This window comes from Loxodonta africana, chromosome 19, assembly GCF_030014295.1.
Source record: "Loxodonta africana isolate mLoxAfr1 chromosome 19, mLoxAfr1.hap2, whole genome shotgun sequence".
Taxonomy (NCBI): Eukaryota; Metazoa; Chordata; class Mammalia; order Proboscidea; family Elephantidae; genus Loxodonta; species Loxodonta africana.
The window spans coordinates 6,125,788-6,144,069 of NC_087360.1; the positions used below are offsets into that span (position 1 = coordinate 6,125,788).

General features: G+C 58.1%; 1 protein-coding gene across 34 annotated transcripts in view; it reads left to right on the forward strand.

Annotated features, from left to right (window-relative positions):
- Window positions 1–18,282, forward strand: part of NCOR2 (nuclear receptor corepressor 2) — a 205,291-nt gene that overhangs the window by 173,617 nt on the left and 13,392 nt on the right. For 20 of the 34 annotated variants that reach the window (XM_064272061.1, XM_064272057.1, XM_064272063.1 and 17 more), the window contains 14 exons: window positions 3,338–3,493; window positions 4,479–4,618; window positions 5,128–5,356; window positions 5,542–5,646; window positions 5,903–6,006; window positions 8,007–8,157; window positions 10,872–11,012; window positions 11,410–11,496; window positions 12,367–12,665; window positions 14,208–14,562; window positions 15,812–16,033; window positions 16,674–16,925; window positions 17,689–17,838; window positions 18,123–18,254. In XM_064272061.1, the coding sequence (XP_064128131.1) occupies window positions 3,338–3,493; window positions 4,479–4,618; window positions 5,128–5,356; window positions 5,542–5,646; window positions 5,903–6,006; window positions 8,007–8,157; window positions 10,872–11,012; window positions 11,410–11,496; window positions 12,367–12,665; window positions 14,208–14,562; window positions 15,812–16,033; window positions 16,674–16,925; window positions 17,689–17,838; window positions 18,123–18,254 (2,523 nt within the window). The remainder of the gene's footprint in view (window positions 1–3,337; window positions 3,494–4,478; window positions 4,619–5,127; window positions 5,357–5,541; window positions 5,647–5,902; window positions 6,007–8,006; window positions 8,158–10,871; window positions 11,013–11,409; window positions 11,497–12,366; window positions 12,666–14,207; window positions 14,563–15,811; window positions 16,034–16,673; window positions 16,926–17,688; window positions 17,839–18,122; window positions 18,255–18,282) is intronic. The other 14 variants (XM_064272073.1, XM_064272080.1, XM_064272085.1 and 11 more) reach the window with 4 other exon arrangements.

Here is an 18,282-nt window from a genome sequence, read left to right on the forward strand (position 1 = left end):
TCCCAAGAGGCACCCTCCCCGGACCAGCCTAACACACAGTGGGTGTTGCTGGCAGTTTGCAGGTGGGCCAGTCCTGCCATGGGGGCAGGCCAGGCTACCCTGCATGGAGTTGGCCTAGGCCCGTGCTGGCGGTCCTTCGGCAGCAGGACCTAGGCCACCTCCCTAACCAGTGGTTCTAGCTCCCCAGGGACAAGCCCAGGTGCAGGTGCTGCCACAGCTTCCCCTGCTTTGGTTACCGACCTGCTTCCACTAGGAAAACCAGGCTGGCCTGCAGCCAGGGCCACGCCTACCCGAGGACAAAGGGCAGAGTGGGCCCTGAGAAGGAGGTCCACACTTCCCAGAGTGCCCCACCCCACTCCCAGTTGCCCTTCACCTGCTGCAGGAAGTCTGCACTCCACCCACAGGGCTGGGCTACCTGGCCAACACTGGTGACAGCCAAGCTCTGTTGCAGGTAGTGGGGCTGCCGCAGTGAGCCTGTGAGGCCCTGGCCCAGGGAGCTGCTCCTTTCACATGTGAGGGGGACACTCAGCAAGTAAAGGAGGAGCTAAGCATGAAGATTTTAAAGTAGTTCCTGTAATAGTAGGAGCAGAGCAGGGGAGCGGTGAGGCTGGTGCAGGGAGGTCTCTGCATTGCTGGGAAGAAGCCAGCCATGGGGAAATGTGGGGTCAGCATTCCAGGCAGAGGCAACAGCAAGTGCAGAGGCCCTGGGGCAGGAGCTGACTTGGTGTGTTTGAGAAACAGGCAGGAGGCCGTTGGGGCTGGGGGCCAGGAGCGAGGGGGAGGGTAGGAGGCCAGAGGAAGAAATCGGGACAAGATCGTATAGGGCTTTGTAGGCCTCGGTGGCGTGGATTTTGTCTTAGGTGCAGCGGAAGCCTTGAAGGATTTTAGGTGCATGTGTGTGTGTGGTGGGATGATCTGATTTCCAGTTTGGAAAGCTCTCTGTCTGGACATCATTAAGGGAGACTATAGGGGTCAAGGGCAGGAGCCAGCAGGACCTGTTGGTGGTCGGGTATGGGGAGAGGCCGGGGGGTGGGGCTGCCCTCTCCAGGCCCAGCCGGCCACCCACCCACACTGGGGCCCCAGCACCCCAGGGTGGGGCAGGGCGAGAATGAGATGTAGGGCCTGGCGCTGGCAGGATGGTACAGGCTTGGGGAATTGGGTGGCAATGCCAGGAGGCCAAACAGCTTTGGCCGTGTCGATTCTGAACAGGTCTGAGCCACACCCAGGGAGCCGGGCACCAGCCAGGGCCTGCTGGGATGGGTTGCGGGGCCCGTCCTGGAAAGCCAGCCGCTGGCTGGCGAGTTCCCAGGCCCAGAGCCACATGACTTCTGGACCTCCTGCACACAGGAGTGTGCCTGGCCTGTCTTGCTCCTGCTGTCTGGGCTTCCGCTTAGCTGCTGTAGCAGGGGGCTGGGCCACACGGTGTGACCTCGCTGGGCCCACAGGATGCTGGGCCGTGGTGCAGAGCCAGCTCACCAGGCTGATCCCCAAGCTCCCCCGGGCCCAACTTAGCAACAGGCAGTCTCTCCTGGCTTTCAGCTGCCCGCCAGGCTGGCCCGACTCCGCTGTTTCCTCCAGCTCCAGGTGCTACCCTCACCCGCGCCACAGCTAGGGCATACAGGGCTAGTGGGTGGCACGGTCCAGGGTGTTGGTGGAGTGTTCCAGGCTGGACAGGTCTAGAAGGGTTTCTCCACCAGGGATGGGTGGAACATGAGAATAGAGTTATTCCTTGTGTGTATGACATCTCCTTGTGTCCTACCAACCTCACCAGGTGGCCATTGAGTGTGGGGGCCACAGTCTCTCTGGGAGAGGACAGTGTGTGCAGCACTTGGCCCCTGTCCCCGCCTCCTGTGCCCACGGCGGGCATCACTTATCGATCCTCGATCTCCTGCCACGCCCTGACAACCCTGAGAATCTTTGCCCATCATCTGGAGGTGACAACACCTTGGCCATTCCTGTCCCCAGACCAGAAGACGCTCGTTCCCAAGTACAGCCAGACCACACTGTCCCTCCTGCCCAACTTCTTGGTCAGTTAGGGCCTCTGGGATCAGAACACATGCCTCACACCAAGTCTTAAGACAGGGTGTGGAGCTTTTAGGACATGTTCCAGCAGAGGGCGAGACGCTGGTGGGAGGGCAGACCTGACCCTCTGGCCACTGGCGGTGCCTACAGGGTGCCCCAGGCCCAAGAGCATGAGGCTGATGCCACATTTCTTCCTGTGGGCAGTGTGGTACAGTGATTAGGGTCACAGTCTGCAGCCCAACTGCCTAGGGTCAGATCTCACCTCTGCCACTCAATAGCTCAGGGCCTTTGGCCAGGTGATGTAGCTTCTCAGAGCCTCGGTTTTCCCACCTGTAGAGTGGGGACGATTCTAGTCATTTCTTCACAGGGTGCTCTGAGATAAATGAGTTAATACACATACAGCCTTTAGATCACCTGTAAAGCAGGTAGGACGAGGCTCTTATATCGTCATGCTGCTACTTGCATGCTGTTACGGGCCAGGAGGTTGAGGGTTCAAATCCTGCCTTAGACAGATACTTGCTGGTGGCCGTGGATGAGCCCATTGGTATATCTGGGCCTGTTTTTCCTGCTATGAATTGGGTCAGGTAACAGCCACTTCCTTACGAGCTTGCTGGTGAGATGCTTCACTCGGTGGTGGAAGACTTGGCACAGAGCCTGGCATGTAGTTTGTGCTTACCAAACACCTGCCACCCCCGGGGTTGCTGGGACCCAGGCGTGTCTGGGCCCTGGGCGTCCCTGTCTGGGGCTAGGGCTGAGTAGGGTACAGGGAGGACCTGGGCTCTTAGCCACCCATCCCAGCCCCCACCTGCACGCTGCTAGTAAAGCATTTCTGAGTGAGGGTCCACAAGCTTGTCCTGTAAAGGGTTCAGGAGCCTGTTTCCTCAGCTTTGCTGGCCAGATAGCTCCCTGTGGTGCCTCTCCCCTCTGACATGGACGGTAAATGAACAGATGGGTGTGATGTCCAATAAAATGACATTTACAAACGTAGGCAAGGCCCCGCAGGGCTGTTTCAGGGGTGTGGTGAGGGCCCCTTGCTTGCTGGGTACTGGGTTGGGGGACTGTGAGGCCCCCTGTGACCTCAGGGCTACAAGAGCCTCAGACCACCCTGGGAGACACCTGTGTGCTGAGTGGGGATTGCAGGGTGCTCAGCCGGACCTCAGCTGGTGTAAACCCAAGTCCTGATGGCTGGGACCCTGCCCTGCCAGAGGCCACCACTGTAGGCTAGGGAGGGCCTCTCATTGGAACAAGTTGGCTGGGCTATGGGGTCCCCGAGGGGCAACTGAGCACACCCTGACCACCTTGCCCCTGCCCTCAGCAGAGAAGCCCGTGTTCTTCACAGGCGAGGGCCAGAAGCTGCCCGCGGAGACCCCCTGCTGGACGCAGGGGCTACCCTTCCCTGTGCCCCCCCGTGAAGTGATCAAGGCCTCCCCGCATGCACCGGACCCCTCGGCTTTCTCCTATGCCCCGCCCGGTGAGTAGCCTTGACCTGAGCTTGGGCTTCTGGGGACAGCTGCCACACTGAGTCAGCCAGTGCACGTTCACTGGGCATCGACTGCCCTGGCTTGGTATTGCACGTGTCTTAGTGTCTGATGCGGCCCTGTGGGAGGGTAGCCTGGGCAGTGGAGGAAATGTGGGGACTGTTGAGATTTGGGAAGCCTGCAGGATTGGGATTGAAGCAGTGGGCATTAGGGAGCCACAGATAGAGCGTGCGCTGGCGAGGGGCTTACCGTTGGAGAAAGGGGCAGCTGGAGAGAGAGGTTTGGGGGGCAGGGCAGTGGGCAGGAGAACGGCTGTTCTGGTTTAGAGATGCTGTGAGGCTGGGTATACAGTCTGTTCTGGGGTTCTCCAGTCCTGCTGGGCTCTCCAGTGATAGACGTGGCTCAGCCAGGGGACCAGTGTGGACTGAGGTGTCGGCAAAAGAGTTCCTAAGCAGAGAGGATCCTGAGGGACGAGTGGAAGAGCATGCTAAATAGTGGGAACAATCTGTGCAAAGGTCCAGGGGCAGGAAAGAGCAGGCAAAGTTTGAGAAACTGCACCTGCTGCCAGGAGGAGGCTTGGTGGCCAGACCAGGTGACCCCGAACACTGTGTCTTGAGGGCAGTAGGAAGCCGTGGAAGGTTAGGAGCAGGGGAGGGCATGAACCAGTGGACTGTTTTAAAAGATCCCATTGGTTCCTGTGAAGGGAGTGGGCTGTTGGGTGAGCAGATGGGAGCGGGAAGGCCAGTTAGGGATCCAGGCGACAGGGGCTTGGCCCAGGCTGCTGGGCAGTGGGGTAGGTGGAGGGTGGCTTGTGTGCTAAAGCACTGTGTGAGCTGAGGAAGCAGCAGCTGACCCGGACAGAGACCCTAGGGACGTGAGGGATGCAGGTGGTCGTGAGCAGGCAGAGAGCGGTGCCGGGTCCAGCAGGAAGGGCCCTGCCTGCTCTGGGCCCTCTGATGGACAGATGTGTGCCCACAGGTCACCCGCTGTCCCTGGGCCTCCACGACAGTGCCCGGCCTGTGCTGCCACGCCCACCTGCCATCTCTAACCCACCACCCCTCATCTCCTCTACCAAGCACCCCAGCGTCCTCGAGAGGCCCCTGGGGGCCATCTCCCAGGTGAGGCGAAGCAGCTGTGCGGCCAGCACCTAGAAAGCAGCCGCTTCCCCTCTCGGGCCTTTAGTCTTCCCATCTGTAAAGGGGGCACATTGAGATGCGGGACTAGCAAGATCTGGGTGGGGGCCGGGCTCTCGGGAGGCCTGACTCATCCCTGTTCACAGCGGTGCTAGGGTCTGAGCTGGCTGGAGCCCACCCTGGGCACTTGGAGCCATAGGAGCTTCCCCTGCACACAACAGACTATGTTGTGTGCCTGTGAGTCGATTCTGACTCATAGTGCCCCCATGTGACAGAGTGGAACTGCCCCAAAGGGTTTTCCAGACTGTGTGGCTTGAGCAAATTGCTGAGGCTCTCTGTGCCTCAGTTTCCTCATCTGTGAAATGGGAGATTGAATGCAGTGCCAGTGAGATGCTCAGCAGGGAGTACCTGGCTGTCTGGTCCCCTCCCCCCGCCCCCCCGCCCCCCCCCGGCACCAGTCCTCTCCTGTGCACCTTTCCACTTAAACCACACAGGTGGGGGACCTGAGGCCCCGAGAGGAGCTGACTTATCCAAGGTCACACCCTGGGAGCTGGGGCGCTATCCAGGGTTCTCTCCCCTCTGGGGGCGCCCTGGTGACCCCACGGCCTCGGCCCCTGCAGGGCGTGTCTGTTCAGCTCCATGTGCCGTACTCAGAGCATGCCAAGGCGCCCGTGGGCCCCGTCACCATGGGGCTGCCCCTGGCCGTGGACCCTAAGAAGCTAGGTAAGGGCCTGGGCCCCCTGGGTACCCAGGCTGTTCTCTGCTGTCCTGTGGGGCGGGCCGAGGGAAGGGCATCCCGCCCCGTGGGACTCTGGGTGGATTTGGGGAGGGCAGGATGCTGGTGTGAAGGGACAACCCTGCCACATCCCACACCAGTGGCATGTGGCTCACCCTCTCGCCCTCCCCAGCGCCCTTCAGTGGCGTGAAGCAGGAACAGCTGTCCCCACGTGGCCAGGCCGGGCCCCCGGAGAGCCTGGGGGTGCCCACAGCCCCAGAGACGTCCGTGCTAAGAGGTGAGGCCACGGTCTGGACCGCCTGTCTGCCCCTGCCCCAGCCTCTGCTCCTCCATTCCCAGGGGATCCAGCCAGAAGGGGGCCCTACCAGGGCCCTTTACCCCCAGACTCCCGAGACATGATGGCTCCCGAGACACGATGGCTCCCAAGAGCCCAGAAAGCCTCTCCTCACGGTTGTCTGCCTTGTTACCTGGGGGCGGGGCCTCTCCAGGGTACAGTCGGGGTGGCTCTCAGCATGGGGCCTCGTGTCTTCCAGGGACGGCTCTGGGCTCGGTCCCGGGAGGAGGTATCGGTCAAGGCATGTCCAGCACACGGGCGCCGGCGGAAAGTGCCATCACGTATCGCGGCTCCATCACCCACGTAGGTGCCCTGGGCACGGCGGGCCAGTGTTGGCCGACAACGTAGCAGCACCTTTCCTGGTCGCTGTTAGGATCCTCTGCCTGTGCTTTGCTGATGAGAAGGGCGGCTGCCCCTGGGGTGGGGTGGGGTCTCCTGTATTAACTCCTATTTATACCCTATTGTGTGCAGAAGGAGGAGCCCTGGTAGTGCAGTAACTAAGCGCTCGGCTGTTAATTGAAAGGTTGGCAGTTTGAATCCACCAGCCATTCTGCAGGAGTGGCAGTCTGCTTCCGTAAAGACGACAGCCTTAGACACCCTATGGGGCAGTTCTCTGTCCTGCAGGGTCGCTGTGAATCAGAATCAACTCGACAGCAGTGGGTTTGCATGCAGAAGTGTTTTCAAATGCAGCAGAGATCCTATCTCAGAGGCTTGCTTCAAAAAGTTTGGGGAGACCTCTGGATTCAGGGCGACGACTTTCTTCCCCTCCTTGGAGAGCAGGACCCAAGATAAGTCCCAGGGGGTGCCATTGCTCCCTGCCCCGTAGGGAGTATTTCTTAGCTTAGTGGCTCCATCTTGGAGACTTCGAGTTCCCTGGGCTTCTCACACAGTAGGACCCCCAGATTGGATGGGTTCTTGGATCACAGAGAACGGGAAAGTCGGGGCCTGGGGGCACCTGTCTGTGCCAGGTGCCTTTGAGAACATTTGGCTCGGAGCCCTCACCCTTGAGTGCGAGGTGGTGTCTCCATTGTGCAGACTGAGGCCCAGAGAGGCCGGGGTGGGTGCAAGGTCATGCAGCAGTTGGGTGAGGCTGCTCTTTGACACCTGGAGGTCTGGTTCGAGTCACTTTCTTACCCCACACACTCAAGTTCTTGGAAGATGTTCAAGGCAGGAAGCCGCTACCCCTTGTAGCCTTTTTTTTTCTCTGCTTTGCTTAGATATGCCACCTAAGAGAGAGCTCACTCCCTGTAAGGCAGTGGTTCCCAGCCAGGGGCAACTGCCCCCCAGAAGACATTGGGCAGTGCTTGGACCATTTCAGGTTGTCACAACTTGGGGGGCACGATGCATCCAGTGGGAAGAGGCAGGGATGCAGACTGCAAAGGCACAGTGCACAGGACGGCCCTGCAGCAAAGAACACCTGCCCCCAAATGTCATTACTGCCGAGATTGAGAGACTCTAGAACTCAAATTCCTGGGGTCCTGCCCTGAACTGACTCCTCATCCTGGTTTTGGGCCACCCAGCACGGGGCCAAAATCCCAGGGTCTCTGGCAGCTTTTGTTGATAAGTGGATGCTGAAGCTCTGAGAAGGAAAAGCCCAGATAGGATAGAGGTTAGGGCACAGATTCTGAGGCTGGCCTGCCCAGGTTCAAATCCCAGCTTCATCACACAGTAGCTAGGGAACCCTAGGCAAAGTCACTTAACCTCACTGGGCCTCAGTTTCCCCATCTGTGCGATAGAAACAGGCCTGGTATTAGTATCTACTTCATGTTCTTGTTCAGTGCCATTGAGTCGATTCTGATTCAGCAACCCCATATGACAAAGTAGAACTGCCGCATAGCTTCCTAGGGTGTGATCTTTACGGAAGCAGATCACCGGGTCTATTCACCTATAGAGCTGCTGGGGGATTTGAACCAGTGGCAGCCTTTCAGTTAGGAGCCGAGTGCTTAACTGTTGCGCCACTAGGGCTTCTTTATCTATCTCATGAGGGCTATTTTAAGATTGAACGAGTTAATACATATCAAGTGCTGAGAACAGTGTCCGTTACCTAGAGCGCTTGGGAGGTGACCCTGCTTAGGACGATTGCTGTTTGTTCTCTGTGCTTATGTCCTGGGCCTCTGCTCCCACTGTTGAGACACCACGTGTGTGCACACGTGTGTGTTGGTGGACACGGGTCCTTGTAAACACGTGTGTGTGTACTTGGAGGGATGCACGTGCACAAACTGGTTTGACCCCTGTGTCTGGCGAGCGTGTGGCATCCTCTGCCGCAGCCATCCGACAGGCGCTCACCCACTGCACACCCACAGGGTACTCCAGCTGACGTTCTGTACAAGGGCACCATCACCAGGATCATCGGCGAGGACAGCCCCAGCCGCCTGGACCGCAGCCGAGAGGATGGCCTGCCCAAGGGCCACGTCATCTATGAGGGCAAGAAGGGCCACGTCCTCTCCTATGAGGGTGAGTTGCCGGGGCATTCGTGTTTTAACAGCTGCACGGGCTGGCAGGGCAGGCGGGCCAGGGAGCTCTCGCCCTGCTACCCTACCCATTCTCAGATGCCCCGGCCTGATGCCCGGGTGAGGGGACTAGGGGAAAACCGGGCAGTCAGCATTGCTGGACACGTCAGTCCCAGTGTGTGGGGGTTGGGGGCCCCAGGAGGGGCCGAGGCAGCTGAAGTCCAGCCCTGGGAGCTCCTGACTGAGTACACCCACAGACGAGGTGTTTGCACTGCAGACAGGAAGGCCCTTGTTAACACTGAGTCTGGAACCTACCCCGTTCAGCTTGGTTTGCCCATGAGATCACCATGGTGCTCTGGGGTCAAGAGAGAAGCGTCCAGAAAAAAGTGGCAGGCAGTTTTCCTTGATTTTTGGTGTGGGTCCAAGGTGGAGCCACACGTCCTTGAAAGATAAGTCTGAGAGGTTTGTGTCCCTCCCATCGGCCTTGTGTGGCTGGCAGCTAGGGTGATGGGTTTTATTTCCATTTTGCAAATGAGGAAATTGAGGTACAGCAATGTCCAGTGGTCTTTCTGTGTGGCCACCCTCCCAGCCCTTCAAGGAAAGGAGGCCCAGGGAGGCGGAGGGGGGTGACACCAGGAAACAGAGAGGTGGTGATCTACCCGTTCCTGGAGATATGCAAACCAGAGAGTGGGGCTCCAGCAGGAGGTCGCGTCAGCCTTTGCGCCCTCTGCCTAATTCTTCACAATTTAGGAGGCACGTTTGTGGACGGCCTCACAGGGAGCATGGTAGGTTTCCAGGTGCGGGAACTGAGGCCCAGGCCCACACTGCCAGGCCTCCACTGGGTGACCACAGGGGGTGATGGCTAGGGTGATCCTCTGAGCCCTGCTTCAGTGCCCATCACCCTTCTCTCCTCTTCCGGACTCTGGGTCCCCTAGCCTGGGAACCCTGTGAGGAAGGAGTTAAGGAGGCGAAGTGCTGAGGAAGCGAGCTTCCTGGCAGCCTGCAGCACCCGGGGGGTGTGGAGATAAGAGCTGCTAATGTGCCCCTCGAGGCAGCTGGCAGCTGCACGCCCTAAATTGCTTCTCCTTCACGGAGACTGGCTGACGTCTCGGAGCGGCTTGCTCAAGTACCCGGTGAAGCTTTTGCCTCCCCGCCCAGGCCTCTACTGGGGAATGGAGGCTGGACCGTGTGACAGGCACGTGCTTCTCTCTGCTGCCACGTGGAGACAGTCTTGGGGATAGGCCATCAGCTGCATCTCTGGGTGCCAGCCCCGTCTGGGAGCTCATGCTTGGTCCCCAGCTGAATGCACTGGCTTGTGGCCCAGGAGACCCCGAGGGAGGGTCCTAGCAATCAAGTCTGCAGGATCGAGGACAGACAGCAGTAGACTGGAATCACAACTCTGGACCAGTTCACAGGACTTTACTTTGTCATTAAAATGGGTTGAAATCAAGGCTTTAAATTCTCATGCTCTTGGGGCTGGGTGGCTGTGAGGGAACCAGGCCAGGTGTAGGCTGTAGGGAGTGGTGAGGACTGTGGCACACAAGCTAGCAGTCACCTTGTGCTCCTGTGAGATCTCACCATTTGCAGCCGAAGTTTCCCACCATTTAGACATCAGCAGTTAATGTGAAAAAGTCCAGACAGCAACGTGCTATGTCCGTAGGCTGCACTTGGCCATAGGCCACCAGCGTGAAGGCTCTGGGGTAGCGACTGCTGGAGGGCCAGATGAGGAAGTAGATCCCCAAGGAGCAAGAGAGCCACTGGCTTAGCCATACCTGCAGAGGGGCAGGGCCAGCCTCTCAGGAGCTGATTTCCGATGCTCCCAGACTCAGCCCGTTTAAAAAGGAGGGTCACCTTCGAGGAGCCCAACCTGATGGGGGAGACCAAGCCTTGGCCTTCATTGGACCTAGGCTTGTCACGGGCCTGGAGCCCAGCCTGAGGCGCCACCCCTGCCCCTGCCACCCCCACCCCGTCCCTTTGGGCTCACCCTGGCTTGGTAAGGCCTCCTTTTGCCATGGGGACTCCTTTGCTCTGACCTCCCGCCCCCAGACACAGCCCCTCCTCACATAGGCTTGTATGTACGTGCTAGTATACATGTGCACAGGACCCAGGCAGCATGCTGGGTGTGAGGACACCTGTGTACCTCCTGGCACGCTGGGACACGCATGTTCATAGTCACCTTGCGCTCAGCAGCCAGGTGTATGCATGTCCACACACACAGACCCACACTGACACACATGTGGCCCTGTATGTCCACGTGTTCACAGCCAGCTGATACATGTTTGCTCATTCCCAGTCCTGTCATGCTGGGACTGTGTGTGTGGATAGATTTGTGCACACATGCTCGTGGGGGCCAAAGACAAACTTATGTGCTGACAGGACCACGTGGTGACTCAGGACGTGGGCAGCAGGAAGCTCGCCTGCCTGTCCGTGTGAATCTCCTAGGAAAGCTGAGAGGCTGGTTGCTGGAGTCCTGCCGGCTAGCCCTGGGCTGGACCACAGGCCCTAGACTCCTGTGGCCTTGGGGCCCTGTGTGTCAGTGCTGACATCTGCCCTGGCAGCCTGGCTCTGTGCACCCATCCACCCGTCGCTGGGCCCTCACCCCCATGCTTGTCTGTTGTCCAGGTGGCATTGCTGGGCCCTCACCTCACCACCATGCTTGTCTGCTGTCCAGGTCAGTGCTAGGCCCTCACCTTGCCACCATGCTTATCTGTTGTCCAGGTGGCATGTCTGTGTCCCAGTGCTCCAAGGAGGACGGTAGAAGCAGCTCCGGCCCTCCGCACGAGACAGCTGCCCCCAAGCGCACGTATGACATGATGGAAGGCCGCGTCAGCAGGGCCATCTCCTCCACCAGCATCGAAGGTGGGTGCCCTGTCCAGCCCCTCTGGCAGTGGACACAGATGTGCAGGGGGACCCAGGACCCACCCTGGGGGTTTCCCTGCTGACTGGGTTATAGCAACAGAGAGAAGTCATCTCTCAGAGCCTTTTGAGAGATGGGGTAGCTGGCCCTATTTTACAGATAGGAAAACTGAAGCTGCATTTTCTGAGGTTCAGTCTGGGGGCAGTGCAGGGTATGACATACAGATGCCTGGAAGATGGAGCACCTGGTTGCTGAGTCCCAGTCAGCCATCATCATCAGGGAGATGGCCTTTAGTCACAAGAGGGACCCCCTGCTGGGAGGTGTGGTTATAAGCCCTGGGCCCTGATCAAGGTCGGCCAGCTCAGGGACCCAGAGAATGATGGCCTTGCCCTTCTCCAGGTCTCATGGGCCGCGCCATCCCACCTGAACGGCACAGCCCCCACCATCTCAAAGAGCAGCATCATATCCGCGGCTCTATCACACAAGGTACCATCCAGCTCGGGGGTCCCCACTACAACCCACCGTCCAGGGGTTTATGGTTGGACTGGGGAGGGGAAGGGAGATTTGTCCAGAGTGCTCAAAGGGAACTCGAAGGGTGGGGAGGTGAGCGTAACACAGGTACATGGAAGGGAGTGGGACACACGTACACGTGAGCATAACACACAGATATGAGCAGGAGCACTGTGTGTGTTTACACGAGTGTGACACGTGGAGAGGAATGTAACGTGCACAAGTGTAACGTAGGTACACAGAAAGGAGGGTAGCACGTGTGTACGAGTATAACACACACACTTGGAAAGCAGTGTAACATGTACATGACAAGTATGTGTGCAGATCAAAATATGAAGCAAGAGTGTTTTTTATTTACTTGAATACAGAAAGAGAAAGCAAAACATCACCCACCGTCTGACAGCTACCGCTTTCTAGGTATTATTTATGGGGCATCCACTGTGTGCTTGGTGCTAACCCAAGCACGCTTACGTGTCATCCGATGGAGCCATCTTAGTGAGGAAGATACAAGTGGTAGGCCCATTTTATAGATGAGAAAACAGAGGCTCCGAGGCCAGGTTCTCTTTGCCAGTCAGTGGCAGAGCCAGTTCTTGTGTTCCTGGGTCCTGGTTCTTGATCTGTGTTATTTGATGTTCACGACTTTCTGAGGTGGTTACAGTAAACATTCCTATTTTATATATGAAGAAAATGAGGCTGGAAAGAGGTAAAGGCATGTGGTTGGGGTCACGTAGCAGGCGAACGTTGGAACCCAGGCAGCCTGGCTCCAGAGCTGGCCAGTGTGGAGGTCCCGGACGGGGCAAGGCGGGTCTGGTGCTCAGCAGGATCAGCGCCCCTCCCGCCCCACAGGGATCCCACGCTCCTACGTGGAGGCCCAGGAAGATTACCTGCGACGGGAGGCCAAGCTGCTAAAGAGGGAGGGCACACCCCCGCCTCCTCCGCCGCCTCCACGTGACCTGACCGAGGCCTACAAGGCCCGGCCCATGGAGACACTGGGCCCACTGAAGCTGAAGGCAGCCCATGAGGGCCTGGTGGCAACAGTGAAGGAGGCTGGCCGGTCCATCCACGAGATACCCCGTGAGGAGCTGCGGCGCACGCCTGAGCTGCCCCTGGCCCCACGACCCCTCAAGGAGGGCTCCATCACCCAGGTACAGGCTCCGGGGTAGGGCCACCCTGCTGAGATCTGGGAGGGGCAGTGGGAGCTGTAGAGGTTCGGAGCCACACAGCTGCCTTTTATTGAGTGTGGCCTCATTTAATCATGTCCTCAGCCCTATAGGGTAGCTATGAGTCGGAATCGACTCAACGGTAGTGGGTTGTTTTTTTTTTTTTTTTTCAGCCCTCTGAGGTTCGTGCCCATTATCTCTGTTTTTTCAGGTAGGAAAACTGAGACACAGAGAGTCAGGCAGCCTGCCCAAAGCTAAATGTAACAATAAATGGCTGCTGTCAGTTGAGCCCTTATCTTGGGCCAGGTGCTGCCAGAGGGCGTTCTGTGCATGACTTGTTCACCTCTCGCAGTGCTCTGAGGTGATCTCTTCACTATCCCCATTTTATTGGTGAGTGAACTGAGGTCCAGAGAGGTCCAGTGACTTGCCTAGGGTCACACAGCAAGTAGGTGGCAGTTGTGAAACTCAAATCCAGATGTATCTCGGTCTGCAACGTTTGTGCTTCTCAGCACCCACCTCCCCCACTGGTGGTATGTACCCCGTGTGGCCGCAGCTCCCCCGAGGCCCCAGCCCCGTAGGGAAGGTCAGCTGTCACTGCGTGAGAAGCTTGGTGGTGGGAACCACCTAAGAGCCACTCTCCCTTCAGGTGCTCAGAGGTGGCGCGATGGGAACGAGGCAGGAGGGTGGGTGCAGAGGGGTCAGGCAGCGTCCTGGGAGGGGTCAGCCTGTGGAACCACACCGAAGTGCCCACGGGGAAGGTGGATGTCATAGGAGACAGTCTCAGCCAGTGCCAGCAGGAGAGTTTGGCTCAGTCTCTAGGCAACTATGGAGCCATTGGCAAGCGTCCATCATGGGGTGGGGGGGCAGTCTGATTCTAGAATATTCTCTCTCATTAGAGCGTTTCCCCCTTCTGATTCATTCCTGAATGAATGCAGAGTGTTGTTACGTGAAGGACACGGGCTCTGCTGTGTCCAGTGTTTCCCAAACCTGCTGAAACGAGTGGCAGTTCCAAGTCCATCCACAGCCTCCCATTTCTGCAGCTGCCCTTTCTGACCAGAGAGCAGATACGGGCCTCAGCCCTGATCTCGGCACTCTAGGCCTTAAGCCCCAGGGTGTGTGGAACTGAGTTTTGCTGCTGAACATCTCTGCTCAGCATTAGGGGCATTGGGTGTGGGGCACGGAGGGTTCCAACCTGAAAGAAGGAAGGTTTCTGTCAGCCTGGGAGTGTTGAGTGCCTTTCCAGTCTACCCAGGGGGTCAGCAGAGGGTCTACCACTTACTCCAGGAAGAGCTGACCCCCAACTTTTGCCCTCTCTGCAGCTGACCCTGGGTGGCTTTGGGGGCCAGGCTAAGGCCAGGATGGGGGTGAGCAGGGCAGCAAGAAACACTGACCTCGGGGCTGGCAACACCCTTCCTGTCTCTCCCTGCCCAATTTGATGGATGGGAGGCTGAAGCTCAAGAGAGGTTATGCAGTGGTCCGGGCCCACCGCCTGTGGCCACAGCTTTGCTCACACCTCCTGTCCCCCAGGGCACGCCGCTCAAGTACGACACAAGTGTATCCTCTGCCAGCTCCAAGAAGCACGATGTCCGCTCCATTATTGGCAGCCCTGGGCGGACTTTCCCGCCCGTGCACCCGCTAGATGTGATGGTTGACACCCGGGCGCTGGAGCGAGCCTGCTACGAGGAGAGCCTAAAGGGCCGGCCAGGGGCTGTTGGCAGCTCAGGGGGCTCCATCACACGTGGTGCCCCTGTCATCGTGCCTGAGCTGGGCAAGCCGCGGCAGAGCCCCCTGGCCTACGAGGATCACGGGGCGCCCTTTTCTGGCCACCTGCCCCGTGGCTCACCTGTGACCACGCGGGAGCCCACACCGCGCCTCCAAGAGGGTGAGTGGGCTCGGGTATGGGTTAGTCTTCCTGTCCCAGGACATGGCCTCATTATCTGCCCTTAGCTCAGGCCAGATGGGTGTGGGCATAGCTCCCTAGCTCGGGACACTACCTCACCATCCATCATTAGCTCAGGTCAGATGGGTGTGGGAGAGGCTCCCTGTCTCGGGACACAGCCTCAACGCCCGATAGATCAGACGGGTGTGGGAGAGGTTCCCCATCTCAGGATGCTGCCGTGCCATCTGCTGTTAGCTCAGGTCAAAAACCTGGGAGTCCTCGGGGCCACCATTCTGCCTCAGCCAGCCTTCGACAAGACCTGCAGATTCTATCTTCAGCTCGTATTTAGAGTGGAGTCACTTCTCCCTGCGTTTCTGCCACCAGCCAGGCCACTGCAGTTCCTCACCTGTTCTTGTTCTGCTACAATCTGCCTTCCAATTTTTTGAATTTCTTGAGAATTTAAATTATGCCACTGCCTAGCTTAAATCTTCCCGTAACTTCTCATACTTAGAAAAAAAGTCCAGATTGCCTCCCATGATTTTGGGGACCCTGCCTGCCCCGGATCTGCATACCTTTCTGCTCGCATGTCCCCTTTTTATCCCTTAGGCCCAGCTGTACTGGCTCCTTGAACATGCCCAGCTTGCTCCCACCCAGGGTCTTTGCATGCACCATTCCTGCTGCCCAAAGTACCCCCGCCCCTTCGAGTCTACCTGACTGATCCTTTCCATCCTCCACGTCTCTGTACAAATGTCACCACCTCAGAGGCTTTTTATGACCGAACCCCCATGCTTGTCATGCTCACCACATTTTAAAATGGCCTTCAGAGCACATACCACTCAGAAATACTCGTCCATTTACTAGTCAGCTGTTTGCCGCAGTGAGTGTCAGTTCCACAAGGGCCTGGGCTTTTGTCTGCTTTGCTCACTGGGGCAGCCCCGGCTATGGTAACAGCACTGAGCACATGGAAAGGACTCTGTAAATCCTTCCTGGTTGACTGAACGAACAAATGACCACTTAGAAGAAAGGAAGAGTGAATTAAAAAGCAAGTGACTTGATGAATAAGTGAAAGAGCAGATGAAGTAAGAGGCAAGTGAGGAACTGAACGGCTGAGGGGAACGGGCAGGGCCACGGCCCCCAGAGACCCCGCCCCAAGTCCCTTCCCGTAACGCTAGCCACAGCAGCCCCTGCACTGAAGGGGCTGGGACGGCAGTGGTGCAGAGCTCTAATGCCGCGCCCCCTCCTGCCCCCACAGGCAGCCTCCCGTCGAGCAAGGCGTCCCAGGACCGGAAGCTGACGTCCACACCACGAGAGATCGCCAAGTCCCCGCACAGCACTGTGCCCGAGCACCATCCCCACCCCCTGTCGTCCTACGAGCACCTGCTGCGGGGTGTGAGCGGTGTGGACCTGTACCGTGGCCACATCCCGCTGGCCTTCGACCCCACCTCCATACCCCGCGGCATCCCTCTGGATGCAGGTGACTGCCCAGCCCACAGACCCTGCATGAAGAGGGACAGTGCAGGGAGCGCTAGCCCTTGTGTGGGCAGCCACAGCTAGGCTCCTCTGAAGGGGAACCTGAGGCCCAGAGGTGGGAGAACCACTGGTGCGATCATGTGAACAGTTGAGGTTAAAACAGCATTTCTCTAGGTAGCTCGAGGGCTGTGCTGGGGTGTACGTTTTCAGTGGCTTTCTTTCTGTGGGACTTAGCAGACCCTTTAAAATCCCACATGGTCTTCGGAGTGCTTTGAAAGAGGGCACAAGTTTAAGCATTTCCCAAAATGACATGATTTTCTGATCTTCTTTTTAAAAAGAAGCACCCCTTAGGGGTATGAGTAGTCTCCATTTTGGATGCCCAAGGTTTGGGAGAACTTCATCTAGTGAGCATTAGCAATATGAGGGACTCCAGTGTTTTGGGGAGCAAGTATTTTCTTCCCTGGAGGCAAGGGAAGGCCCTTTTAGGCCCTCATTCTGTTTTGTGCAGGGCATCTTAGGGATCCTGGGTTGTAAGTAGGAGAGGCTGCCAGGGCTCAGGAGGGCGGGGGCATTAAGGTGGGTAGGGGCTATGTCCTCTGACCAAGGTGTGGGCCAGCCTGATCCCTGCTCTCCTCCCCTGGCAGCTGCCGCCTATTACCTGCCCCGGCACCTGGCCCCCAACCCCACCTACCCGCATCTCTACCCGCCGTACCTCATCCGCGGCTACCCAGACACGGCGGCCCTGGAGAACCGTCAGACCATCATCAATGACTACATCACCTCGCAGCAGATGCACCACAATGCAGCCACCGCCATGGCTCAGCGCGCCGACATGCTGCGGGGTCTGTCACCCCGCGAGTCCTCACTGGCACTCAACTACGCCACTGGCCCACGAGGTAGGTGTGGTAGACAGGCCGTCTCCATTGGAATGGACCTTATTCCTGGTTTGCCCAGGTCTGCTTGAGTGGGCAGAGGACACGGTGTCCCAGAGTGCACAGCTGTGTTCTTACCCAGGCGGCTCGCATGTGGTCCCTTCAGAAGCCTGGGTGTGTGGGTGTCCTGTGAGCACATGTGGGTCCCCTCAGGTGGGTCTGGAATGGTGCATGCTCTAAGCATAGATTGGTGTGTGCACTGTGGGCACCGTGTTACGCACGTTCTGTGTGCATCCATGGGATGTACATGTACTTATGTGTGTTCTTGGGCTACAGGGTCCTTGGGAATTTATATGAAAAAAAAAAAGAACATGAAGAGGTTTGAGTTGTGGGTTCTCTTGGCTGGTAAACAGCCTGTGGTTGCTTTGCATGTGCACATAAAGGAATGTTTTCTAGAAACACTTCTGGAATGTTCTGGAGTGACCCAGTATGAGTCAGGGGCCCATGGGAAAAATTAAAGTCATATTAGGCATATTTGAACAGAGAGGGTTGAATAGAGGAAAATGATTACGTAGGTGTCAAAGGCTAGAAGAGTACTGGATGTTTAAGGTCACCCAGAGATGCCTGTCTCAGGAAGTGCCCACTTCCAGGGCTTGGGAACAAGATGAGGAGGTGGGATTACCAGACCTGAGCATTCAGAAGAAGAGTACCCTGGGGCAGGGGCGTAGCAGCAGCAGCCTGGTACTCTCTTCTCTGTAGCTACAGCCCCCGGCCCTCTCTTCCCTAGGAATCATCGACTTGTCCCAAGTGCCACACCTGCCCGTGCTGGTGCCGCCAACCCCAGGCACTCCCGCTACCACCATAGACCGCCTCGCCTACCTCCCACCCGCTCCCCAGGCCTTCAGCAGCCGGCACAGCAGTTCCCCGCTCTCCCCAGGTAGGGCACTCCCCTGTCTTCTGTCACAACCCCAGGCCTGGGAGAGAGGGTGGTATGACCCCCAGCAGGTAGTGCCCCATCCCCCTCACGAACCCAGGTCTGAGAAAGAGGGTAGTGTGGTCCCTAGCAGGTAGGACACTTCTCCATCACCCGTCACGACCCCAGGCCTGGGAGAGAAGGTGGTGTGGCCCCCAGCAGATGCTTTGCTGTTGCGCCCCACCCCCAGAAGACAAGTCAGGCCCCCCCCAGACACTGGACTAAGTCGCGGGTTTTTGGTGTTCCAGGAGGTCCTACGCATTTGACAAAGCCGACCGCGACGTCCTCATCCGAGAGGGAGCGAGACCGGGAGCGGGAGCGTGAGAAGTCCATCCTCACATCCACCACGACGGTGGAGCACGCACCCATCTGGAGGCCCGGTGGGCAACAGAGACCCCGTCCCCACGC